Raw genomic sequence first — 27,826 nt, forward strand, 5'->3', positions numbered from 1 at the left:
CATTATATTACAGTAATCCTGAATCAACAATATTACTATAAACTTAACAAGAAATAGAAAATGGTGTGATTTCAGAAGAACAACAAGAAAACTGTATACTGTATATGTTTCAGTTCTGTGGGAAAAACAACCCAGTTCTTATCTGTCCTAAATTACAAGCACAATAAAAAGCAGCCCTTCCGTAGTGCTTTGAGGGGAACAATCTGCATTTCATTCATTTTCTCAGGGCTGTCTGAAGGTGTAGTGGCAGTTTTGGCAAACGCTGGATCGAGCTCTGAAAGAAAACAACACACTGGAATTTTCATCAAGGTATCTGGGCGATCAGCCTGCCTGTCCATGGAAAATAGATTTTGACAGTTTGAGTTTGGGTATCCTCCTAGTGGCCAAAAATAAACAATGAATGGTTTGATATTGTAAAAGAACAGCCCCGGAAATTTACCTCTCAATCTTTCCTCTTGCAATTGCAAATCTTCCACGGATGGTGGGCTGCCTGGATTTGTTTTGTATCTAATTTGAGGTTTAACTTTACACCCTGAAAATACCTTACGTTTTCTGTGATTTCCTCCTCTCACAGCTGCAGGCACGTTGTAAACAATTAAATGGCTTTAGCTTTTAAAGGAAGTTTGGAAAAGGTTGAAGTGTAGACATTTTAACGCAATGTAATATAGACGTTTTTAAAAAGACCGCTCTGTTGGCATACAGAAAACCAGGGAACAGCGATGGCTGAATGCCCTGTTCCTGTCAGGACGTTTATGTTCTACATGAGGCAAAAGGAATTTTCCACAGAGTGTGGAGAATTACTGAAAATATTTTGTGACTATCAGTATTGAGCTCTCACAGCTCTTTTTCATCATCTCCTGTTGGTCAGCTCTGTATATTCAGGGTGAACATCACTGAAACCATACCTTTCTTGAAACAAAACCTACTGTGAATGCTGGGTGAGCTCCAATTTCGCGAGATTAAGGAATCTTCAGTCAATTTGCTGTGGTACCTGACTACCCACGATCAAAGAGAGATCGAATATAAACAGCTACACTTGTGTGTTGTAGGGCCTTGCTGTTCCTGTTTGAAATTGCTCTTGGTCTTCTCTGCTAGTGCCACAGGCTGATGAAATAAGCAGAACATGTGCTCGAGACAGGAAAGGATTCAAGTTTAAGAATATTGGTCCCGCAGAATTAATAATAATAATAATAATACATTCCTGGCACTTGTATAGCTCTTTTCTGGACACTGCATTCAAAGCACCATACTGGTAATGGGGAATCACCACCACCACCAGTGTGCAGTCCCCACCTGTATGATGCAACGACACCAGTCCGCTCCCCACACACCAACTCTCAGTGGGGAGGAGAACAGAGTGATGGAGCCAGTTCAGAGATGAGGATTATTAGGAGGCCATGACTGGTAAAGGCCAATGGAAAATTTGGCCAGGACGCTGGGGTAACACCCCTACACTTTCTGAGAAACACCCTGGGATTTTTAATGACCACAGAGAGTCAGGACCCAGTAAAAAAAACTGGGGCATTAGGACCCACCCAGACCACAGGCTGAGCGCCCCCTACTGGCCCCACTAACACCTCTTCTAGTAGCAGCCTTAGTTTTTCCCAGGAGGTCTCTCATCTAGGGACTGGCCAGACTCAAACCTGCTTAACTTCAGTGGAGCTGCCAGCTGTGAGTTGCAGAGTGATATGGCTGCTATTTTAGAATATTTTGGCCACGCTGGGGGTAACGCATAGCAGACTTTCACTGACACAAGAGGAAAAAAAAAGTTTGAAGTTTCAGTCTTGCACACCACTTCAGTAACATCCAAGATATTATTTTAGAACAAGCTGCAAAGAAGAGGAAATTCCATTCAACCTATTTTGCTCACCTGGCTGCTACCAGCTAACTCATTCAGTCGTTTCTTAAAGAATCCCAGGGATTCAGCTTCAGTATCGCTGGGCAGCTAATTGCAGTTAACCTTCACGCTTTGGGTAAGGTAGTATTTAATGCCTTTTATGTTTTCTATTAACGCATTTCCATGCCATTTAATACATTAAACAACTTAAGGAAGACTATCAAGTTCTGCAAGATCCCATGGGGCAACATCCAAAGCAAACAATCCGTGGCAGCAGTATTTTGAGTGTCTTAGGCGATATCTTTTGTGTGTTTATTTTCCTTAATAATTAACTTAAAATCCCAGGCAGTGGTTAGGAGTGGAATGATAAATCTGTCAATTTCACAACATTTGCTAGCCGGTATGTGTGCGGTAAGAGGTTGATTGGGCTCGCTTGCTCAGTGGTGTGAAAATCACACAACAGTCATTTGGTAAAAATGTCCCGTCTCACTCCTTAAGGGCCGTTTTTCCCTAGGGAAGAATCTCCCGTTCCTAGACTTTTCATTCCAAGGGAAAAATACGGAGCATGGCAGGACTAGACCCTGGAGAGGTCAGTCAACTACAGGGCGCACTGGCACTGGCACATGCTTTTGCAAAGGGACAAAAGCATGGCTCTGATCAAGTGCCAAAAACCCCACGCCAACACCAAGGAGAGCCCACATACACCACAACAGCAGGGGACCCGGTCCGGAACCCCTCAGGACCACCGAGGTGCTCCAGCGCCCCATCCAGAGACTCACCGTCCTGCGTGGATCTCACCGGCAGCGCCATCTCCAGTTTGGGCAGGGGGCTCGCTGAGCCCGAAGGGAAATCAAGGGGGGCCACGGAGAGGGGGTGCCCCCCCTCGGCGTGATCCCCGCCGGCGGCCTGGTCCGACTCCGAGGGGTCCATCAGCACATCCTCCAGCTCCTTCTGCAGCTCCTGCTCGCTTCCGTTCCCCACAATCTGGAGGGGCACGAGCAGAGGGGCAGGGTCACCCGAGACGCGCAGGCGGCGAGGCACTGCAGGAGCCCCAGGCAGCGCCCCCGCTTTTCCAAAGGAACGCCAAGCCCTCAAATATTGCAGGCACACTTTTTGGGGGGTGGGGGGGTGGCAGGGGGTCAGGTTTAAAGCATTTTGTGGAACTTGCTGTTCATTTGGCAGAAAGCGATTCTACTACAGAATAAGATCCGTGCTGATCAAGAGGTGTGAAAACTGAAATAATACTCTTTTCAGTGACACTCGGATTTCACGCGGGCTTTATTGTGACAGAGGAAAATGCTGCACTGGAGAGAAATGATTTGAACAAGGTCCTGTTAGTCTCATTTTAAGAAGACACAAGAGGAAAACATGCAGGCTGAAAAGCATTTGTTTCACTTTTAAGAATAAGTCACAAGGAGGTCTTGGGACCTTTTGTCTGTCTTTTCTGGCAATTAGTCAGCTGAGGTTGATAGGAAGATTTCCTATATATCAGGAGGGATAAACCCCTTCTCTTCAGATCATCAGCTACCCTAATCTTTACTAGTTCATTCAAATTGTTCCAAGAGGTTAAATGGCCCTAACATGAACTCATCACAGCTTATTTTAATTCTTACCCCCCTTAGAAACTCTGCTTTGGATTTTGAGCTAGTGTATAATACACATTTTCAAGAAATAAGTTAAATAAGGCTACCCTACCTTAGAGGTGCTGTTAAGAGACATTATACAGTATATACCACTCACAGAAGAGTGTGATGTAAGTACTGGTATCCCCAGTCTCCAACAAACTACATACTCAGAATAAATGTTTCTTCTTAACCTGCTATTTATTAAAAAAAAAATCTCACCTGGTAAAATATCAAATCTCTGTCCAAGTTAACATTTTTACACAAAAGCACAGTTTGGCTGAAAATGTGTTATTCGAGAAGCACTGCAGCACAGCTCTGTTTCTGATTTCAGGATTGCACAGGCCTTTCGCAAAGAAACACACTACTCTCCATCAACACAAAGAGCAAACAGCACAGACAGGACTGTCATGATAACAGAGAAAAGAGTAATAAATAAACTGACCTTAAAGCTGACACCTTCCTCAGTAATAACCTGTGTAACAAACAACACTGTTTAGTTTGCTTGCTAATTCCTTGCTCTCTATAAACACCTCCCTAAGAAAAACAGAAAAAAACAAGATTTTTTTTTATGTTTACTCATTTACTAGGTACTTGATGTTTTCAAGGCCACAGCTTTAGTAATTAATGCTAAAATGAAAAAAAATGGAAATGTAGTTACTTCTTTGACAGGACTATGCTACATCAAATATTTTTACAGATTTTCACATTTTCAGACACTTAAATCTGCATGTCAAAGGAAACTACTCGTTTCCAGTGTGACCAGAAGACACATGACCTTCAGGGATCTGGGAATCCAGTAACACTAGCTCCGTGCTCAGAGACTGCTTTTATAAAATCTTAAGTGAGAAGTAAAAAGGTTTAAAAGATGGACAGGTAAAGGCAATCTTTATTAAACTTTATGGGACAAAGTTACTTCATTAAACTTTCTCTCGAACTGACAAGGTGTAAATAATAAGGAGTTCTTGTAATTTAAACATTTCTACTGAAGCAATTGTTTTGATTTTAGAGGAGGAAGGGGTCACACTGTATTTGCAATCTTGGATACAAAAGCATAACTAATGTCTTCCTGGGGCAGATCCAAGACTATATGCGTGTGTGTAAATATATTCAGAGACTGGAATGGAATCATAATATAATCATAATGGATATCTTGTTTTATTACTTATATTTTCTTTCCAATTTTGAAAATATTTTAGGACCCAAAGGTATTGTGATAAAGTTTTATTTTGTCGTGCCTTTTTTGATCATCAGATAAACCTTCATCTTTACAACTCTGCAATTTGATAAGAAAACATCAATTCACTATGTTAACACTTCCAGGTAACAAAATGAAAAACAGACCACATTTTAAGTCGCTTTCCCTTAAACTGTATTTCAGAAATCACCGCTGCTGTTATTCAATATATAGAACTATTTCCCAGTGAAAAAGCAAAAATATAAAAAATGTTTGGATGAAATTCCAACCGCCTTCAGCATAGATATCTCATATAACTAACAAACTGTCTCCCTTTTGTAAAGATCTTGTGAATTTAAACTTATATCTCTAAATCAGTGAGTGATGGCTTCGTATATAACTCTCAGTGGTATAATATTAACCTTGTAGATATCTGAAATATAAAATAAGATTTTTATGCATTAGTTGAATGAATGTATATATTGTTTAACAAAAACTGTATCCTTCTTTAAAAAATATTTTTTATAGGTTCCATATCTTAACATCTGTGGTTGTACCCCTTAAGAGACATCATGTACTGTGTTCTAATTTAACTACAGCTATAGGGTGTTTTTTTCTGTTGCATGGCCTATTTAAGCTATATTCATTACAGAAGAATGTGCTGCTTCACACAGCTGCAACAGCAAAAGGTTACTGAAGAGTTAGATATGACCAACAGCTGCCTGCATACTCCTCCACAGTCTCCAACAACAAAACTAGCAGTGTGGAGGAGTGATAAGACCTCTAGACTCCTAACTGGAAGGTTGTGTTTAAATCCAGAGAGAGGCACTGCTGTTGCATCACTGAGCAACATACACTCAGATTGCTAACGTAAAATACCGAGATCTATAAATGGGTACAAAAGCAAGCTGATTTGGAAAAAAAGGCCTCAGAGAAACAAGTTAACGGATACAACACTTATTAAATTCCAGTCTCTCTTCTGAGCTCTTTTTGGTCAATGATCAGCAAATGAAAAGTAAAAAAAAAAATCTAAAAACTCCAGAAAAAAGTGAAAATCTGGAGGCACAACTATTTCAAATATGACTGCGTAAACTGGACAAAGGCAAAAAAAAAGGAACAAAGATAAAGAAAATCAGCAAATAACTAAGACTTGAAATCCACCAATATTTGGCATGCTTCTTGTGGGGACACTTTCTGTACATCCCCATTTTTTTTACCATGGCACGGCACAGAGAAGAAAAGGTCTGGTCTGATACTACTTTACAGTCCAGCCCTGAAGTCCCCACTGGACGGAAGTCCTTACCACTATGCTTAAGAGCTCACAGTCTTAAGAAAAGCGCTTCCTGGATGTACTGCAGTTTCAATGCATTCTAAACTGTTCTAGCCATTGCTTGGAAGAGTCTGAAGGCCCAGATCACTTAAAGAAATATACTGCAGCTATAGGTCAAGTAGCCATCACACAACTATGATTTACAGGAACATCCTTGTCAGCATTTCTCACTCAACCTTTCTATTTGTTCTGTTTTGAAGCGATCAGATCTCATCTACGCTGCAGCTGTATTACTTTTGGCTGCTGGAGCTGAGGTTATACATACATTCATGCTATCTTACCCCCTAAAATGGAGGATACCTATAACAGCGAGTCATTCATGGGCAGTTACAGTTACAACCCTAGAGCTGTAAGCCTAGATTACAGCTAATTCTTACAGACATCCATAAACATTTCAGACCACACAGCCAACTTAACTTCATGTGGACATTAAGATTGAGATCTGGGGAATATAAACCCATCAGGCTGTCTGAATTTACACATCAGCCAGGTCTGCTGCTGCTGTCAGCAATGCACGAGCAGTAATGCTTCTGATGGGATGACTTACTATACATCCACCCTTTTTTACCATAGCACAGAACAAAGAAGAAAAGGGCAGGTCTGATACTACTTTACAGTCAGGAACTGAAGTCCTCACCGCTATTTTGGTCAGGGATGGGTCACTCCTATAAATACCCTTCTCTGAATTTTTGAACAGGCATTTAAGACAAATCTATTCCTCAGCATCTATAAAAACATTGGTACAATCTTACACTTATAACATCTTACATGAATAACAAAGCAAGAGACAATCTGTTCAGGTGTCTCTAAGGAAATTAAGTCCAAAGGCTAAATTTAACATTCTTTCTCCTTTTATAGCATTTATTGTATTACTTTTAAACCTAAAATTATCACTGGAATTTCAATCTCAATCTGTAGCGGTATCAGATAAATTCTACTGTTTCTGGACAAAACTGTGGAACTAGAAAATTTGGATATGACAATTTTACATGCTTACATAATGAATAATGTTAGTGCAAAGACTGCTAACCTAGTTTTTAGGCTAGAAGCTGAGAAAAATGCAGCAACTGGGAATTATATACTTTACAATGGCGCCATCTTGTGGGGCAAACTGGCATAAGTTTATAATGCAAGGAACACAAAGTACTGTACACTACTAATTCTTATGTTAACTGCCCAATAGATAATTTTAACATATCCTTCAATTCAAGAAAATTCTACATATTGACTCTTCAGGTTCCTAAATCACTGCAGGTATGAATCAAACTTGTAAACACCACTTAAATGAAAAGAAAAGCCTGTGTGATAGAATACCAAGAAGTAAATTAAGAGATTTCCCCAACTGCTTTACTGTAAAGAACGAGAAATAAAAAGCTCGATGTTTGCGTTTTAACTAAGACAAATTAAAATGTGAGCTACATGCACTTTAGAAACAGATTTAACACAAACGCCCGCCCCCCCCCTCTACAAACTCTTAAACAGTCTAATGAAGCTCTTCACAGGCAAACTGAGGTAATGAGGGTTTGTCCTAACTGGTGCAAAAAGGAAAACAGAGCTGTCTGTACCAGACCAGACTACACTGATGTCCGCCACTGACCTGCACTGTCTGGCTGAGCTGAGCATCTAGACAACTCTGCTCGCATGTACAACCTTTGTCCACCACTACAGTATATTTAGTGGCTTAATATTTCTGCTGTTTTTTTTTTATTTACAAGCCCTGCAGACCTCCCATAGTGACAGACGTTAAGCCAACAAAGATAGAGTTCTGTCTGAGCTGCCTCCTGCACTGTGTCCTGTCAGCCCCCCCACGAAGCAAAAACCCCAGTCCTGGCTCTGTCTTCGCCTACACCTGCAGCATCTCTCAAGACGGCACATGAGTTTCACCGGTTCGGGGTCGGGAATGGTGGACAGTTTAACCACCGACTTGATCCAGAGATGAAACTGGGGCTCCAGTCTTCAGAAAGAAAAGTAACCCTCCGTGGATCAGATCCAGCACTTCTTCGACCATATAGCATCACAATATGTGATGGAAACAAGGGCATTCGTACAGGTGGATAAAAAACAAAATATAGAACAACAGGTTTTAATTAGGACCTCAAAAACATCATCGGAAGACAATGCAAACCAATCCACAAAGGTCCTTCGCAGGCAAAAGGAGGGATCCCTCTTCTGTATCGATTTAGAGATGCCGTTGCAGAAAGGAGCCACACACAGGGGGTTGCTGGCCAAGTGACAGCTGAAGGAAGACCTAGACAACGTCTCCTGGGCAGCCGGAAAAGCCAGCAACCACCTGGATGATTCCCGAAGTGCAAGAGACTAAGGACATCCACTTAAATGAATACAGCGACCGGGGAGGACAAAACGAGACGACGGAAAAGGTCAGGAGGTGAATTGTTGATCAGGCAGAAGGCAAGTGCAGAGAGACCACAGACAGCAGCCGGAGTGCAAACAACACAGACGCACACCAGAAGGAAAATGAAAAAGCAGGACTGCCCTTTTAAATCGTTAATTGAGAGCCCAATTTTTTTTTTTAAATCCAAAAAGGGTGGGAAAAGAGGAAGGTACCACCAGAGGAGAGTGGTGAGCTGACATGCCTCATGACACCACATCCCCAGACTCCGGGAGGAAGGCATTCGGAATCAGAAGGCAGGGGAGAGGTGGGGATTGAACAGGGTTCAGATAAGCGCAAAAGTATATTAAGAGAATGTTAATTCAGATTTAGGGAAAAGCTAGGAACAGGTTCACAAACAAGAGAGGACATTAGAGGCGTTCGAGCTTGGAATTGATTAGTTCAGGCCAATCTGAAGTTCCATGTTTATGTAAACCAAATCTAATTGACCATGGATGAAACGAGGGGGTTCCAGACCCACAACTCTTGCTCAGAAGGCAGTATGTTTCTCATTACAAATGCCCATGAATAACATAAGGATGATCATTTATAGCTATGAGCTGTGAATGAGTTGATGCACGCCAACAGCTGTATTTTAAAAAGCCTGGCACTGTGGCCGAAATGGTACGAGATGCGTGAAATTCAATACAAATAAAAAGAAATTCAATTATGGACAGTATAACAACCAAAGTGTGTATGAAATATATAAATCTATTATTATAACATAGAGGTGGGCAATTTTCCCCAACACTCACTTACTTCGAGAGCCAGGTGGTTCAATGGAAAGAAAGTGAGATATATCTTTGGTCCTGCACACCGTACGCCTCGTTCATTTGCTACAATGAGGGGTTTGTGCCATGAGTATATCTAAATACCCAGCAACGAGTCTGCTTATGCAACAGACACGGTCTTTAAGAGCTTTCTTAACATCGCAACGGAAAGCATTTCATTCGCACCCATTTAGAAAAGACAGAAACACGATAGGTTTTACTCCCACCCAAAAGATAAAAGACAAAACGAAGTTTGCAAATCAAAACTCGAGTGAGAAACAAAGCAGAACTGGGAGCTGCTCCACCCTGCCTGTGTCTCGGCCTCACAGCTCAGTTCATCCATGGCCAAACAGAAGACGGTTTACATGAGGAAGGAACTCAGATCCAGGAGTCTAAATCTACACCCAGAGTGCTCTTACCTTCAGTCCTGTTTTTTCATCATCACTACTGTTATGTGTAGACGGCGTTTCCTCCCCTTGCCGGGAAACCAAGACAAAATCCTCACTGTTTAGGGTGGAAACCGAGCCAGAAGAAACGCTAATTTTCCCAACTGAGGCCTTGTCATCCATAGCTGCTAAGCCAATCGCAGCTCATGAATGAGGAAAAAATTCTAAAAGCACCTAGAAAAAGAAATCATAAAAACATTGATGTATGTCTACTATATGAAACGGTTACTGTTGTTAAGGTTAGAACACTGGACCTACGAGAGGGAGTTTTAGGTAATCATCAGTTCATTTTCATCTGTGCAATGCCGAGAGACAGTTCTGCAAAAAAGACTAAAAAAATGACTAACACAGTAGACGTTTTGTCAGTTTACACACGAGCATGCAAATTGGCTGTGGCTCTTGTCCCAGCTAAGACCTCAAGCATGTTTTTGAAACGGAAATTGGACATTTCGAACCTGCAGGTGCTGTCAAAGTGGGACTTGCTGCCCCAACTTCAGCTCTGCCCATTGCACAGATCACGTAAAACAATTGCTACATTGCAGACCAAAAGGGTCCTCACCGATTTAACGGCTCTGCATAGCTCCGTGTTGCAAAGGAAGAGGGAGAGGTTAATCCAAAATATTTTTTTTCCCCTTTTCATTTTCCAGCATGAAATTAACTTCTACCTCTACCTATTAGTTCCTAATTATTCTTAATAATGAATCATTCCTAATTATTATTAATTAGGTGGATGCTGCACATTGGTGGTGGTGGAGGGGAGTCCCCATTACCTGTAAAGCGCTTTGAGTGGAGTGTCCAGAAAAGCGCTATATAAGTGTAAGGAATTATTATTATTATAATCATGTCACTTGGATTAGATAAAAATCTAGTTTCTATTTAAAACTGGTTTAAATCAGTAACCCTGCCCTAAATATTTGGCTAATGATGTGGTTATGATGTGGCCTATTTTAAACTGGTTAAACCCCTACTTATTACTAGCATTGCAACAACTAATTCAAGGGTGTGCACCCAAATTCCAAGGACTTCTTTTGTAATACGTTTTCAGAATGTTTGAACATTTGTTTTTCAAATGTCAACGTTGTGTGTTCAAATTTGAATAAAGGGTAAATGCATGTTGATTTAATGCAATTTGATTTTAGGCTATTAGGACACAAAATGTATTACTTTGGAAAGGGTGTGTAGAATTTCAACAGGCAGTGCGCATGCACACTCTTTTCTCAGAAAAGGGGATCTACACAAAGCACTCCAGCTTTAAACTTTAAATCCTGTGTTGGGTGTTGTACTGAATAGCTTGAAGGCAAATGTGCAGTTTTCGGGTTATAATAAGTATTACAATAGGCCATGTTTATGCTATACAGAAGTCATTTTCCCACACAGAATTGAAATGCATTGTATGGACATGGTACTGCAGAAAACAACAATCAAAAAGCCGAAATATTGGTGATGATTTCTCTGTGACAGCTGTCAACACATGAAACATGGATTTGGGTAGAAGGAACTGTTCTTTATTTGCTATTTTATGAAATTCTTCTAATTGCATCCAATATCTTAAACCTTAATGCAATACATATGCTTACCACGTTAATATTTTAAAAATACCCCAAAAAAGATAAGCAATTTCATGCCCATTGCTTAAGCCATTCTAAGACAGCCCAAGAACACATATTCAAAGACATCAGGTACGCCATAAATAACCCTCATTGATTTCTTTGTGGAATTGAAGCTTGCATTACGAGCTCATTTGCAAAACTTTTCAGAAAATACCAGCAGCATGCAAATTAAAGAAATAAGAAAATACTGGTGGAGGAGAAAATTCCCTATGTAAATCTGCAATACAAAATTACACGTGTATATGACTGCTACAGAACTTGGGAAAGCACCAAGATCAAAAGAAACGTGCCCCTTTTTAGATGTCTATCCATGTCAGAGTGCTCCATGTAAAAGTGTAGAATTCTAACATTATGACATCAGTGCTAAAAGACACCTCTGAATATTCCAATATGATTGGTTTCTCAAACATTGGGGGGGATACACTGGGATTTCTTCCAAATGCAGTCAAATAATGCTCCCCATACCCGTCCAAAACTATTGCATTGAGCAAGCCCAAGATCATATTACTATCAGTCTAATTACTAATTACTGCATCACTGCATTCTGCTTCAAAGCTGTTAAGGGCACTGTGCCAGCACAAAGACCTGAACAAAGTTTTTTCAGAAAATTAACAACATGGGATATTGTCTGTGCTACCAGCTTGGGCTAAGCAGCGCTACAAAACATTTTGTGCAAATGCGGAGAAAATTAAATCAAGCTGTACAAGCGCTGCATCTCTAGTCCTCTCTCTGTCTGCAGTGAGCCACTCTGTCCTCCTACTCTACCGCCATCGTCACACAACCACACCTCATTAACTTACCTATATTATTACCTTTCTCTGTAAAAGACGTTCAAGCCTAACCTACACATTAAAAATGTCAAAACTAAAAGCTTTACCCAAATAAGAATCATAATTAAGCAGTAAAAATGATAAATAAGTGGACTGGACACAATTTGACTTTACACAATGCTTTTCTAGAGTGCATCTATCCTGTTAATAAGGGAATACCTGTACCCTACTTTAGTTCAAAACTAATGTGCTTCTACTGCATCCTTGTTAAAATAGGTTTTATTTGTACTCATAATTGATAATTACTTAAATTTGGTGGTGCCAATCCACCCATTTCTTTCGACTGCTTAATAATCATGAACCTGACTGTTGGTTTCTGCCAGCTGCATATAAACCTACTCATCAATTTATCCAGTTGTTTAAAAACTTGAGCATATTTATTGGTAAATTCAGAAAAAGAAACACAAATATTGGCTTAAACTCTTCCTGTGATTGTTAAGGGCAACAGATTCCATTTAAATTCTCCATAGGTTTATTTTCCAGTTCTTCAGAATCATATTTAGATAAGTTTGATAAGGTTTGTGTAATTCTAACACAAAGGTATTTAATTTTTTCGATCCCATCTAAACCTAAACTTTAATATACTGAGGCACTGTTTGACCCAGTGTCATAGCCTCTGGTTTTCCTACATTTAATCTATATCCAAATATTTCTCCATACTATTTAATATCTTCCATTACTGCTGGAACTGACTGATTTACATATTTCAGATGCATAATTACAACAGATTACTATTTTATCTTTTTCATCTTCCTCTGGATAGATGGATTACTGGCCCCCTCGTTCTGCCAAAATTAGATAATTCTTCAAAACAAAATGTAAAAAAATACATGTATTCAGAATACTATACGAGCATGGATTTCTGTTTCTAAAACTTAAACAGAGAAAAAGGACTTGATATATTTAAGGGAAATTAAAAACAACCCAGAATTGAAACCAAATGCATTACATAAAAGTTTTCAGTTATAGGTAGATAAAGGATAGGGGAATCATCAAATAATCACAAATAATCATTTGAGAATTTATCTACAATATTCAAGCTTCATGGTGAACCTTGAATATTGGTGAATTTCATCCTTTGATTCAGTTTATAGCAAAAACGTATGACAAGCCCAAAGCTAAGACTGAGTTGGGTCAACTGAGTATTTGTTGGGAGATGGAGTGAAAGTAGGAGAATATAAAGTCCTATCCAAATGGAGAAAAGAGCTACAAGCAGAATCACTTTCTAATGTTTGGAATGATGCTTCTTGGAATACGTGTACAACAGCTAATTATTGGTTTTGGAAGGAATATGCAGGGAAAATTCTGATGATATTTTTTTTAAACTCACATAATACAGTACAAGCTAAATATAATTTGTGATATAATTGACAAAATTGTGGGAAGACTAAAGCTCATCACACCCATTTTTGTCCTATTTTTAAACAATTCCAGGATGAAGTTATTTAAGTCATGGAATCAATTTATAAATGCCAACTCTGTGCCCAAACTACTTTCTTCTTGGAAGAACTCCACGGGTGTTGTTTCCGGAACAGACAAACTTCTCTTCAGAATATTATGAATAACTGCTATGGCAAGACCACGTTTACGAAATGGAATGGATAACATATGCAATAAGGAATCAGAGTAAGCTTTTTGAGGATTAGAAAATTAGAAAGATTAATATTATCTGAAATGATATTTTGTGAAATAATGAAAGATAAAGGTAATAACTGTTTAATTTCATGACTACTTTATGAATGTAGGTTAATTTAACCAATTCAAATATAAAGTATATTCTAACACCAAGAAATACACATATGAAATAATATATAAATCTATATAGGAATATAAATAATAATACATAATAAAAAATGTAGATATATGTAAACCTTGTTTTTTGGGGTGAGGGATGGGGGGCTTTTTCTTCTGTGAGAATATGTTCCATTTCATAACTTTTTATATGATAATTGTGGAAAATACTGGATGGTAATACAAAACCAATTTAAAAAAACTAGTGAGCTTTTTCTATTAAGATATTTATTTTGTAAATTGTACTCATGCATACTTTGACATAAAAAAGACTTGAATACTCTCCACCTCAGTTTTGTTTAATGTTTCTGCTGTTTGGCAAGTGTTTGTTGTGTTCTTAAAATAAAGAGTTGTTTAAGTTACCAATTAACTGTCTGGTTCCTTCAACTTTCACTCAGGAGAAAACATCTGCCTTTAAACTTGAAAGAAACAATGATTTAACATTTATCGTGATAATTATCGATATCGACTGATATGAAAATTTGTATCATGATAATGTTTTCGGCCTTATCGCCCAGCCCTAGCTGTAATTACACTAAGTGTACCGACTAAGGATTTCATTTCTTTAAAGTACAAATCACAAATCTTTACAACCCATGCAAACTGGGGTAGCAAAAGACAATTGCATGTTGAATGTGGGGCATGGCTAACTATACTCAGTCATTAAAATAAGAATAAACAACAATCAGGGGAAAAACACGTATGCCTCTAGGACAGGGGTGACCAAATGCACCGAAGAGTCTGCAATACATTAAACTAGATACTTGGTGCAACCAGTCACAATGATCACTTTTTCAGGTACCTTAAAACGAATCATTCTCGAGTTATAGATTTATTTGGATGACACTTTTATCCAAAAAGACACTGTGCCCATTTAGACAGCTGGGTATTTTACTGTGCTCTAGGACACAGCAGCAGGAACTAGCCTGGGATTTGAACCCAGGCTGCGACTCCACACTGCTGCCCCATAACATCTGGAGAGTGACAGATGCCATTAAAGGGGGCAAATCTGTATGACATTTCCCGTTTTGCTCCTCACAGTATTACGCCAGATACCCAGTTCATCACGTGTCCTAAAACAACAGCAATCACAAGACAATCAGTGAGAAAACAATGCAATTATTTCCAGTTTTAAATACAGATGGACTGAAAAATAACTGAAAATATTTGGCTAGCACTACTTGCATCTATAGTATCTTTAGCAAAGCTAAAGATACAGAATCTTTCCGGATATCAAACAAGGTACATTTTGTACTGTCCTGTAATGAATGCTTAATCCAGATCCTATCAGAAAAGCACTCTCTACATTTCAATTAAGGTGTTGCTCATTACAGTGCGGAGATCAATGACAGCACCATTACTGGAATTGCTCAACTCTTGTCAGTTATTCAGAATATTCTAGGAGCCCGAGTATTCTCACACAGCTCATAGCAATGTACGATTGCAGTTATTTTAAAAGTGGTTATGTAAATTTTCATCTTAACGGTTAAAAGAAACGGATTGTCTTCCAAACCCCAGGTTAAGTTCCTGGTGCTGTCACCCAGGGGAAAAAAAAACGAGGCACAGCCTGCAGGCCATAAGGGTGGGATTAAGGCATGACGTCATCAGCTGACAGTCACAATCAGAGCGCAGTTAATCACACATCAGCCTCCCTGGACCACAGAGGAGCAGAAATACCAGGAGTCACAGCCAGTGCTCCCCACCTGCGACCCAAAGAGATGCGCAACACCTCACTATAGCCGACGTCTGGAATGTGATCATTTCATTCCAGTAACTGGCAATTTTCTGGGGGCCATCAATTCACAATGGATAAGCTTAACCTCTCTTAAAAAAAACAAAAAACTGCTCTTGAGGCTTCTAGCTTTCCTCTGCCAAGCCCTCTAAAATCTACCCGACTGAAGACAGAACTGCACTACGCAGACGACCTCCAGAAGCCACCTCTCCGTACACAAATTCCACCCCCCCGCCCGAATGCACAACCTTTTTCAGTGTGTGCCGAATGAGTACAGGGCGCTGAGCGGTGTTTACAGTGCTCGAACGGTGAGATCTTTTCCCTTGCCAGGCCATCATAAAATAAGTTGCCGTGTGTGACCCATCCAAAAGTTTGGCATTTCAAACAAGTTGCCTGGGAAGGCCTTCCTGCACGTCTCTGAACTGAATGCCACTTCAGGTCAGGTTATTTTTAGAATCCAGATTCTTCTCAGCCCTCTAAGGAAATATAAGAAAGGGCTCTTGGGCTCTTCCATGAAAAATCCAACAGATGCTGATGAAAGGGGTATTAAGCACAAAGCCCTTTCGTGATCAGACCGCTAACGCAGACTTCAAAGTCTGCCCGCTCTCCAATTCTCTCTCCCCAAAAAAGGGCACAGAACGCTGTGTTTATAGCCGTGAGAAGACAAATACAGTATCGCCCCTTTTGTGAGAACAGACACAGGAAAGTATGAAAATACTACGGGGTGAAGACAAACACGATCGCATCTTGCTTTCACAAGGCCTCCTGCAAACCACAACGGAAAGAAAAGGCTGTTCACCTGTCACTTCCCTGGAGAGATTCACTCTCCAGCCCCAGACAGAGTCTCACTGCTACCAGCACCCCACCAAATAAACCCTAGGAACTCAAACCAGCTGTTCAGGCCTGTGACCTGGATCATATGTCACTAGCCAGCTGTGACCAGGGTTCTCCGAAACCAAGGGTAGGATTAATCAGATTAAACCCTCTCTGCCCCCAGCAATACTGATTCCCTTCCTTAATCTCCCAGGTTACAGTTTGCAAGGTGTCCTCCTGTCTCCTCGAACAACTGTGCTGCTTCAGATGCCTTTCCTAGCATCCCCACCTCCATTCGCTGATGCAACCGGGACGGATTATCCAAGATCATAAAAGGACTGGAGGAACATTCACTGTAACGTTGTATAATGTCAAATCCTATGGCACAGTGAAAAAGGCTTTTACTTTTAAAAAGAAAGCAAGAAAAGAGGAACGTGACAATAAACTGAAGAAAATGCAAAATAAAGCATGGTGCTATGTGGTACTTCAAGCACTGTTATAACATTTTTTACAGTTTTCAACAGCATCTGATGCCTTACATTAAAGGTGCACTGAAATAATCTTTAATGTATATTTCATTATGTTTCACTGCTACATTACACTGCCAAAAAGTAACTTAAGCTTATCAGAAGAAACCTGAAGGAGATGTTAAGTGTTAAGAACACAGAAGCAGCCCTCTCAATCAAGCAAGTGCAAATCTTGAGCAGCAAATCTGAAGCTTTCAAAAGGAGAACAGAATTAAACAAAGGACAGACCCGAAATGCAGGGACGCAACTCTTACAGCTGGACAAAAGCAAGATTATATCTTAACTACGGATTTTGAAACACAGAACGTGTTTCATGGGATGAACAGGGATTTGTACCCTCCAGCTTCTGCTGCACAGCTGAGCCTGAGATTTACCTGCACACAGAGAGAGTAAGAAAGCCCAAGGAACACCATCTTCAACTGAAATGACTAACAAGAGTTCTGCTAGGCGTTGCTCATTCCTGCACAACCAATCAGGCCTGTTGATCTAACCCAGTCACGGCTCTTTCAATACAGCACCCTGATAAGACCTACCCACAGGACAGGGGAAAAAAGGCACAAAAGAAGCTGATCACAGACGAGATTCTTATATTTCCTGATTGCAAGGGCTTTCTTATTTTGGAAACAAAATGCTTTGCATGAGTAAATAGATAGATAAGACTTTATTGATCCCAAAGGGAAATTGATGAAATGGGTATACAACAATATCCAAAAATATAAAGTGGGGTAAGGTGGCATAGTTTAGCTAATCTGTGCTGTAAACTACAGGTGTGAGCTGCTATGTGCTCGTCCTTCCTCCTCTCAGATCTTTACAGCAATATGGCAGATTGCTCCATAACGTGTATTGCTTATTACATTTTTGTAATGCGCACTCTAAAAAACTCTACTGGTGGTTAGGTTGTCACCTCCTTTAGTTAGAAGTGAAAATTCTGCTCTATAAAGCCTCACCTACAGTACAAATAAAATTCACAACGCAGTGTAAATGAGGGCTTAAATCTTTCAATTTCTTGCTAAGAAAAAACGTTTTGGGTTTTTTTTTTTGCTGTCATTGTTTATCATATATTTGTATATCTGAAGAATTATTTCTGCCAATTACTGTCTTACTAAATAAGGATTTCACAGCTGACTACTCACTTGACCAGGGCTGGATGAGTGAGACAGAACACTTAGCCCTGCTTGATCGCCTGCTGTCTGGGTGAGGTGAGCCTCTCTGTAGGCTGAACACTCAGGAGCCCCCTACCTGAGATCAAATTAAATGCAATCTTGATGCTCAGGAGCTGGACAGAAACTTACAATGCTCTAATCGTGCTGTTCAAAAGTGAAGACTGATGCTCTGGAGCATTTAATAACTGGGCCAACTCCTAATTCCCCACAATGAGCTCAGGTCACACGGGATGACTTACTGACAACTCACAAAGGAAGGCCAGCTGAACTCCCATTGTATTTTAAGTTCTGTCTACAACAATAGCAGATTTAAGCAACAGGCATTCCCATTGAAATGCCTGTAGTGACATGCCACGTAGTTTTCACCTGCACATAACAGGCTTGTCCACTACTGAACGTCTACAACAAAGCTTCCCTACTATCGCGAATCAACAATTCAAAATTGTTTTGAGCAATCAGCAGCTATATCACCCAGTGGACTGCCAGTGGTGAGTTGCTGACACTCAGCAGGTGTGAACCTGGCCAGTACCAGACCTCCTGGGAAAGCTAGGGTTGCTGCTGAAAGAGGTGTTAGTGGGACAAGTAGGGGACACTCACCCTGCAGTCTGTGCGGTTCCTAATGCTAATGTAAAAAGGCGTCGTCCTTAGGACTAGACGTTAAAACCAGGTCCTGACTCGCTGTGGTCATTAAAAATCCCAAGGCATTTATTGAAAAGAGCAGGGGTGTTACCCCAGTGTCCTGTGCCAAATTTCCCCTTGCCATGACCTATTAATAATCCCTATCTCTGAACTGGCTTCTCCTCCCCACTGAGAGCTGGTGTTTTTGGAAGCGTACTGGCACACTATGGCTGCCGTCATATGATCCAGGTGGTGCTGGAGGGGAGTCCCCATTACCTGTAAAGCACTCTGAGTGGACTGTCCAGAAAAGCGTTATATAAGTGTAGGGAATTATTATTAGCATCATCATCTTTGTCACGACTGAAAATCTCATCTAAAATGAGGTGAATTTCTGACAGCCCATAGATAAAGCTCAGGACAGATTCTGGCTCACAAGCTGGTGTGATAAATAGCAGATGCACCAATAAACCACCATGCTGCTTCCAACTTGGCAATCTGGCAACTCCCAGCCCTGCAGGACTTGACTGGCTACGCTAGCTAGGCTCTCTTCAGACACTTCTAAACTAAGTAGAGACAGATCATCCCCTCTGTGGCTGCAAACAAGAGATCGCATTGACAGGTAACTAAAAAGGCTTCTAGTTCTAAAGGCTGAAGTGATGAAAATGCTTAAAGATGGCCAGAACTCAGAGCCCACTCTGTGGACGCTCAATAAATAATAAAGAACTGTTGCAGTACATCAAAGATCACCCAGCTGTTACAACATAAATGTCTTGATTTGCTGCCTCAACCAAACTCAGATACTGAGATCAAACCTCACAATTACATCATCTGGATTGCAGATTTCAATCAGCCCAAAACCACAAGGACAGCTCTATAATTCACCCACGAGTATCTCTTCGTAGGTGCGCAACTGCTAGCAGTAGCTAAATGATGCAGCAAACAGTTAATAGATTTTTTTATCCCCCGTGCCAAACAGGAATGGTGTGAAAACAGTGAACACAGACAACATGTGGCTTCCCTGAAGCATTAAGACAAAGAACTCTAGAATCAACCAGCGAAAAAGGAGAAGCCGGGTTGAGTGTTAAATGCAAATTCTCATGACATGGGAACGCTCTCATTGTGTCCATCCACAAGGCCAGCTCTCCGCATTTTTGTCTCTCTTTATCAGGGATCTGCAACCTGTCGCTAGCCCTCCAAGGCAGCTTCCTACAGTGAAGGAAGCAAATGCCCTGGCCATCTGCCTTCTTTAAGAGAAAAAGAAAAAACACACTCTGGGCGGCCTCCAGCTCCCTTTGCGTGACAGACCTGTTGCGAGCGTGCCAGAGAACGGCTACACCAGCAGCTGGAGAGCTAAGTTAGAGCTCAGACTGGACAGCGAAAGAAAGCAGTGGGCTCCAGACAGCACAGCACCGGCATAAAAAAAAAAGGCCTCTTTTCTAACAAAAAGTGTGATGCTGTTACTGGGACTGTTACTGGGCAGCGGAAACTGCGCCAGCTCCAGTGTTCAAGGGAACGTTTCCGCAGGGCTGTCAGGTGTATAACGCTGCCCTAGGCTAGGACTGTTCGCCCTTCATTTGCTCATCTATGGACAGCATGGTGCTCCATTGTTCTTTATGGACAATCAGTCTGTATAAACCTATGCACATTATGCACATATTTTATTGTTTTTTACAGTGACTATGATCATCACATTTTGCACACACCTACGTATTTATTTGTATTTATTTATTTTAGATTTATTTTGTTGTCGTTTGTTTTATAACTAGCCTGATGTCTGTTTTTGCTGGTCTTGGGCTGGACTGCTGTAACACGTCGATTTCCCTTCGGGATTAATAAAGTCTTATCTAACTATCTTGCCATCCCAATGCCGTATACATCATGTGTTATGAGTGGAGTGTGTGGGTTTTTTTTTATAGTGGCAGAAACAACTTCAAAAACGGGTTACTGCACAAGTCAAAAGCTGGCCTACAAGCCTGCCCTGGCTAAGCTTTGTTCAACATCCCAGCTGGTGCGTTCCCACTCACCACAAAGAGTGTCTTGCAAGGAGTCGCAATTCCTTATGACTACTGTGGTGCACCCTTTCACCCCCACCTCCGACAGCAAGACCAGGCAGACAGGCTTGGGAAAACGCCTCTGGAAGAGCAGGAGGCAAGGGGAATCTGATCAGCCACACCTAAAGGGCTCACTCTGCCCCAAGGACGATGGGGAGAACAATTAAATGGCTTCAACTTAAGGATGATCCTTTGCCAAGTCTGAAGCCCAAAACAGATGATCGAGATCTACAAAAAACCTGACAGGCAGCTATAGAGCCGAGGTTCACTTTGAACACTTAACATGCAATCCTGCTTTACTCAGATCTTTCCATTCGTAACTCTGCTATACTCTGATAACGGCCATATAGGATTCATTCATTTTATTTATTTGTTGGCTTATTATAGAAACCTATTATATAAACCAAGCTATCTTCTTCTCCACACAGAACTACAAAAATTGTTAATAAGGTATTTGTTGTTGCCCTAATTTGTCTTGGTTTGATTATCGCAGAAGGTATAGATTGATTGGTATATTATGAAATTCAAGCATTTTCCAAGGACTAAAGCTCCGGGCTTCAGATGAAAGGAGCCCAGGAAATAACACTCAGAAAAGCCCATCAGATTATCATTTAAAAAGGTTTCAAAAGCACATTCTACCACATTCTGAGGTCCTGGACTGAGATGTTGCATATTCTGTGCTCTTCCCCTGATACCTTGCCAAGCAGAGCACAAATCCAAATGAGACTAAAAGAAAGCTTCCTCTCTAATCCCTGGGTTTGAAAACAGAATTGCTGACTTTTAAACCCTAACTTCCGTTGTGCTCGCTGCGCCGATGGGGAAAACTCAATTTTCTTTCCCAAGGTTTTGTTTTTTTTTTTGAAAGCCAGCCCTTGGGGGCGGCTCAGGTGGAGAAAACCGAAGAGGCAGCGGGCAGGCGCACACAGAACAAAACTGTGTCGTTTGAGATGCTGCTTCATGGCTTCCCATGCAGGCGTTTCCTGTTCTAGTCCGTTAGTGGGTCACCAGCCGCAAAATGTGCTCTCTCGCATGACAACAGCCTTGTTGGGACTCCACTCGTGCTGCCCGCAGGCGATAACAGCTTACTTCGCCTCCGCGGCTCGGGAGCACAAAGGACAACACCCGAGAACGCTGGCAGGCTTACCGCCGCTCCTCGCGCCCTCAGGGGCACCGGCGGAGCACGGCTGGACTGAACGACTGCCAGCTGCCTGCGCCAAATGACTCCCCGCAGCCTTGAACCTGAAGGGCTGGCTGAGCGGAGGGCAGGCTACCACATCCGCCCGCGCACTCAGAAAGAGAAGGGCCGCGTCAGCAAAGCGCCCCTGCTGCTCGGGCTCTTTAAAGACTGCGACCCGGGCTTCTTCTCCGCGGCGGCCGCGCGACCTGGCGGCTCCGACGAGACGAGCCGCGGTTCAGAGGGCCGGCGCTTGTGGATCTGCTCGACGCGGCTGTTTTTCCCCAAACGCATCTGACATCATTGACACTCCGTCCCTCCAGGCTGCTTGGTTCTTTCCAAGAACCAAGCATCACACCTGCAAATCGCCGAAGACTCCCTTCCCACGTCTCGCCAGTAGAAGCTTGAAAAGGTTAAGCTAAGCTACAGTTCTGCTCACTTCTGCAGAACGTGTCCCACTGGCTGGAACAACTGGTTAGACATGAAATTGCGGAAAGGGGATTATTGTTGGTGTCAGCTACGTGGAATAAAAAAAACGTTTCAAATTTCAACAAAGACGTTCAACAACAACACAGGAGTAACTTTAACAGCCTATTACACTGGGAAAGAGGGACAACAGCCACACTTTTACAACACATCTTTGACGACACCAAAACCCATTCCCTCCCCTCATAGTTCCCCTTTGACCCCTGACCTGGTAAAGGTCAGCCTAAACGACAAGGTGGCCTTGACCAGAAGGGTCAACCTGGGCTGAATTCGGCACTGTGATCCTAATATCAAGTGGAAGGCCGCCATCAGTTTGTAATGAACAGGGGCTGTGCTCAACACTTTCAGATGGGCACAGAATCAAGAGTGCCAGCTGATGCCCAAAACCCAACGCTCTGCATGTTGACAGGAACATCTGATGGTCAAAACACAAAAGAATCACCATAGTGTGGAAACGGCCAACAGAAAAATGACTCAAGTCAGTGAGGCAGACAGCAGCCGCCTGGAATAGGAATGTCAGCCTCATTTAGAAATGGCACCATTCACATTTCAATCTTTGGCTACGCTCACGGGTGAGCATTTAAATTTCTGCCACAGTTACGCTGGCGGTGGATTTAACTTGACGCAATGCATGGTTGTGGAATCAGCATGAAATTTCTCCTCTCTTTAATTTAAACTTACAGCTGCTCGGCCGCGTCAGCCTGCGACACCGTGCAAAGCTTATCTCTTATTTTCCAATTGCTCCAAAAATAAGGGTGTCTTTTTTTTTTTCCTTTTTAGTCTTTAATGCAATCCACAAAACCAAATGGGGTGTGTACCTTGCATTGCAACACAATGCTTTTTATTGACCAATTCAATTCTGTGAAGTACTGGGTAACACTACATTGTTTAGCTACTGTTGCAGTCATACATTGTACACAGTACAAGAATCATCATATTCTTGTTTGGTCAGACATTACGGTATCTCCCAGCACACCTGGGTTACACAGCACCAAAACAAAGGCCTGTCTGTGGGTGCAAAGCAGGTGCTTGCATTCCACTGCACAACTGCGCATTAATTACTCCTTATTGTTTTTCTGCTTTAAAGTTCACAGTTCCCCAATTCCAACGAGCTATTTTACCAGGAAAGCAATGTCCTCACTATTTTTCTTCGCCATAGTGACCACCTTTTATGTTACCTTAGCAACAGGCAATTCGGGCCTTCCTCACGATCAACATGAATTTCACAGGAGTGACAATTTCTCACTTCCCAACCTGTTCTGCTGTACAGTGGGGCTTCTGGCATCAGGCAGGCCCTTAGCTACGGTGGAGGATGATGCTCTAATATGTAAAGCCCTTGGATATCTTTTTTATTTTTTATATATATTTTTCACTCTCTCAGTTCCGTTCATATTAGACAATAACAACGACAAACAATTAGTCACAAAAGAAAATTATTATTTTTTTAAATCCCTACTAATATTCTTAACATCGGGTGCCATTCAAGTATGTCGCTAATGGACCCCAAACATTCCTATAATTAAGTTTCCCCTGTAAATTATATGAAATCTTTTCAAATTGAACTTGTGATACAGCCTCTATAATCCATTCTTTGTACGACGGTCCTGTGCCGTTCACCCATTTTCGCAATATTCATTTTTTAGCAATAATACAAAGAGTACAAAAAAGTATTTTTATATCAAATAGCTACTTTAACCTTTGATAAAACACCAAGGATACATGTAATGGGAGTAAGTGGAATTGAGATATTTAGGTGTCTGAGAGCTTTCCCCACCGTGGAGGTCCAGAATAACTGTATGTGCTGACAATACATATCCACTGTGTTGAAAGGAGCTATATAAATGCACTCACTAATTAATCGGAACCCAGGTGTTTTCAAAGTCTAAGAATCCTTTCTCCCTTGATCTTGTCTGTACTGGAAACACAACCCACAACTGAAAAGATAATACTGTAATCACAGATTGGCGTCAATTAAAACGCAGTGTAGTTACAGCATGGCAGTGTCATGACCTGACTGAGCAGTTAAGTCCCTCTGGTTCTGAACAATTTTTCCTCTGTTATGCAGCTTCGGTGCAATTTAACGCAGCTCCCAGCAGAATAGCAGGTCTACAGTTCTTCCTCGTGTGCTTTGAAAAACGGAGCTTCACAGTCCCAGACACCAGAAAATACCCTTTTCTTTCACTGGATCAGAGCCACCATGCTTTTCTTTTCCTGTTCTTGCTTGAGAAACAAGTGTTTGTCCATAAATTCAGGCGCCCCTTCAAATTTCTGGAAAAATAATATTTTTTTCTTTTTTTAGTAAGTTATGCAAGTGCAATAGATGTGATGTGTGATGTATTCAGAAGTACTGAATGTGTTTCCATAAACAATTTCCCCTAGGGGACAATAAAGCTGATCTATTAACTATTAAGTCACTCGTTTCTGTATTGCGTGATATTATTTATGTACTTTGAATGTACAAATCTGTAAAATTCACTGGAAGTACTCTGGATATACATTGCTCTAACTGTCTCATTGAAGCCAGAGGAAAATTTCCACTGAATAAAAAAGTATTTTCCAATTTCTGATAAGGGTCACAGCAAAATCAGTATAGTAAAAGCATTACCGTAGATCATAAAAACATAACTGCTCCAATACTGCAACTATTTGATATCTATACAATACAATATACATATAACGTGGACCTCAAACATAATGTTTCATAACATTTCAGAGATCCCGACTCCGATCTGTACATTTGTGATCTGGATGACTTTTTTTACACTTGTAAAGTCAATAGTGGTGTATCATCGCAAAAATATCCATATTGTCAGAAGTATTACTTTGAGGGCAAGAATTAAGTGAACAAGACAGGATGCATTCTGAAACCCGATACTTAAAAGTAGCAGGAAATTATTCTCTGTGCCAGACCTGTGATTGCTGTATAGGTTTTATGTGCTTGACCTCACATGACCTTTCCTCTTGCTTAAAAAAGCAGCTAATTTCACATTCAGCATCAAAACCCTGGGTGCAGTTACAGAAGTCTGAATCTCCCAGCATCAACTGCACATGTATTCAAAAATCTCTTCCTGTTAGAAATTATTATTTTCTTCAGAATTCACCTTCCCAGTCAGAATGCCACTCACCAGCGAGCAAATAAACGACTTTCCTATCAGAACTACTGGGCTTTACTTTGTGTGAACAGTTGTTGAACCAGTTGTGGATATAAGGGGGCGGGTTTGTTGATTTAAGCTTGCATTTCTCAGGGCCTTGTTGAGTTTCCTGAACAAGTATAAAAGAAAAAATTAAGTTTTTCTTGTCATTAACTTCACCATCACTTACTAAAGTGAGTTTCAGTTTCAGGTACCTCTGTTTGGAGTTTATAGGCTTATACCTGAATACAAAGTTGTTTGGGGAAAGACTAATAAAAATGAGGGAAGTGGTTTAATTTGCAGCACACAACACTACGTATTTACAACTACTAATTTATGCATCATGTGGTATTCTATTTTTTAGTTTCAATTTCTTTATACCTACATAGGGTTCCTGGAGGTGTGCAAATCATATACTGCTAGAAATAAAAGAGTACCGTTACTAAGGTGTAGTAATTCACAGGAATGTGCAGTAAAATATCTTGTATCTTCACACCAGCAGACACCTGTACTTGGTGGTGGTTGTGGTGGTAGTGGGATTCCCCATTACCTCTAAAGCGCTTTGAGTGGAGTGTCCAGAAAAGCGCTATATAAGTGTAAGCAATTATGATTATTATTATTGTACTGGTGCTTCCAAAAATCAAAGCGTTTCTCAAACCCTAATTCCGCCGAGATTAATTGACCTCCGAGAATATGAGCTTGACGTCATTGTCGACCAATGAAAAACCAAACGTCGGTTGAAAAAATTCAATTTCAGAATTCCGTAATAGGTGTCCTACGCCTTTTTTTTTTTACAGCTGCAACCCGTTGCAACTGAATAACTTCGTTGCCGCATCTTCCGACTTAAATACTCCTAAGAAAATGAGTTTTTGAGCGTTTTTAATCTACAGTGTGACTTGCTCTGTCTGGGAGCTGCAGAAAACCACGACTTGACACAGCACTGACAACGAGCAGAAAAATGACCCATTGCCGTCTTCCCAAAGTAAAAGAAATCTGCACACATATGGGACAGCATTCCTTTATAAATAAGAGTTCAACCAAAACGATCACACCGTTCATTATCGTTAAAATTCTGCAACAGTTCAACTAGAACCTCCTTTTTTTTTACACAAGGAAAAAGAGGTTCGACTTGATATCTTCACAATTACAATACTGCATATGATGGCTTTTGCATTTTTGAAACGACGGCAGACCGGTATGGATTAATCTCAATGTGCAGTTTTAGCTACATTACTTGCACACCTATTGCAGAACTGCAGATTTATCTTATAAACCGAAAGAAAACCCCGTAAAAAAAAAAAAAGATGCTGTCAACCATTTTAAAACCGGACAGCAGAGAAAAAAAAAAACGTCCAGTGACCAAAAAACGCTTCATTAGTTAGCAAGCCCTGGAAGGAGAAAAAAAAAAAGATGAACTCAAATCGTGTGCATGCAAAACGTCCACCTACATCATCACCCAAACGCGTTTCTCTTCCAAATTAAAAAAAAAAAATCCAGATCGTCTGAAATTTAAAATGCTTCAGTCGGGGAACGAGAAATCAAACTGGTTATTGCACTCCACCGGCATGAAAAAAAATAACCCTCCCGAAAGCTAGAATTGACAAAAACAAACCACAAGGCCTACGTAGAAAAACAAGCAGGCCTCTTTTAACATGTTGAGGTAGCTAGCTATTCCTGTTATGTACCCTGTTTTAACAGTCGTCAGCGACCCGCTAAGTAACACAATGTGCAATTTGTATTCGTGTGCGGGGGGGAAAAGGGTTTAAACGTCCTACCTGCTTCCTTTCTGTTTTGCTTTTATTCCAGAATGAGGGCTGTTCATAACATCCAGTCTCACATACACACACAGTCTCTCTCCCTACAGCCTGACTGCTGTAAACACACAAACCAAACCCCAACCCACAGCGCACGGCGCCTGCGCAACTTCCCGGCTCCCAGCGACGTCGGCCTCCGCAGCGGAACCGGACCTGCGCCTGCTAGGGCCGGGGCCGGGGCCGGGTCTCCCTGCTGGGCCGCAAGGTGCGAGATGCTCGCAGGACCCGGCTGCCCCGAAGCGGAGGACTTTTTTTTTTCCTCCTGCGCCACAGTTCTCACCGCGGCGGTGCTCTTGTCGGAGTGTCGCTCAATCTCGCAAACATACACGCGTAGTCGTGACTTGCTCTTTGTGGCCGTGGGAACACATACTGTATTGCGAGGAAACAGCAAACTTTCCTTGCAAAATGCAACACAATGCATATTATTATTATTATTATTATTATTATTATTATTATTATTGTTATTATTATTATTATTATTATACCACAGCACTTACAGGGGTGATCTGACTTGC

At 41.2% G+C, this 27,826-nt stretch overlaps 1 protein-coding gene across 5 annotated transcripts in view; it reads right to left on the reverse strand.

Annotated features, from left to right (window-relative positions):
- The window catches only part of LOC102682607 (rab GTPase-activating protein 1), a 141,834-nt gene extending 114,008 nt beyond the window's left edge, over nucleotides 1–27,826 (reverse strand). The window contains exons 1-4 of one of the 5 annotated variants that reach the window (XM_015366670.2): nucleotides 27,809–27,826; nucleotides 9,545–9,745; nucleotides 3,905–3,934; nucleotides 2,617–2,821 (exon numbers count right to left, since the gene is read on the reverse strand). In XM_015366670.2, coding sequence (XP_015222156.1) covers nucleotides 2,617–2,821; nucleotides 3,905–3,934; nucleotides 9,545–9,694 — 385 coding nt within the window. In that variant the 5' untranslated portion in view covers nucleotides 9,695–9,745; nucleotides 27,809–27,826. Of the gene's footprint in view, nucleotides 1–2,616; nucleotides 2,822–3,904; nucleotides 3,935–9,544; nucleotides 9,746–27,272; nucleotides 27,579–27,808 lie in introns of those variants that run through there. The other 4 variants (XM_015366669.2, XM_006640528.3, XM_015366671.2 and 1 more) reach the window with 4 other exon arrangements.

This window comes from Lepisosteus oculatus, chromosome 24 (assembly GCF_040954835.1).
Source record: "Lepisosteus oculatus isolate fLepOcu1 chromosome 24, fLepOcu1.hap2, whole genome shotgun sequence".
Taxonomy (NCBI): domain Eukaryota; kingdom Metazoa; phylum Chordata; class Actinopteri; order Semionotiformes; family Lepisosteidae; genus Lepisosteus; species Lepisosteus oculatus.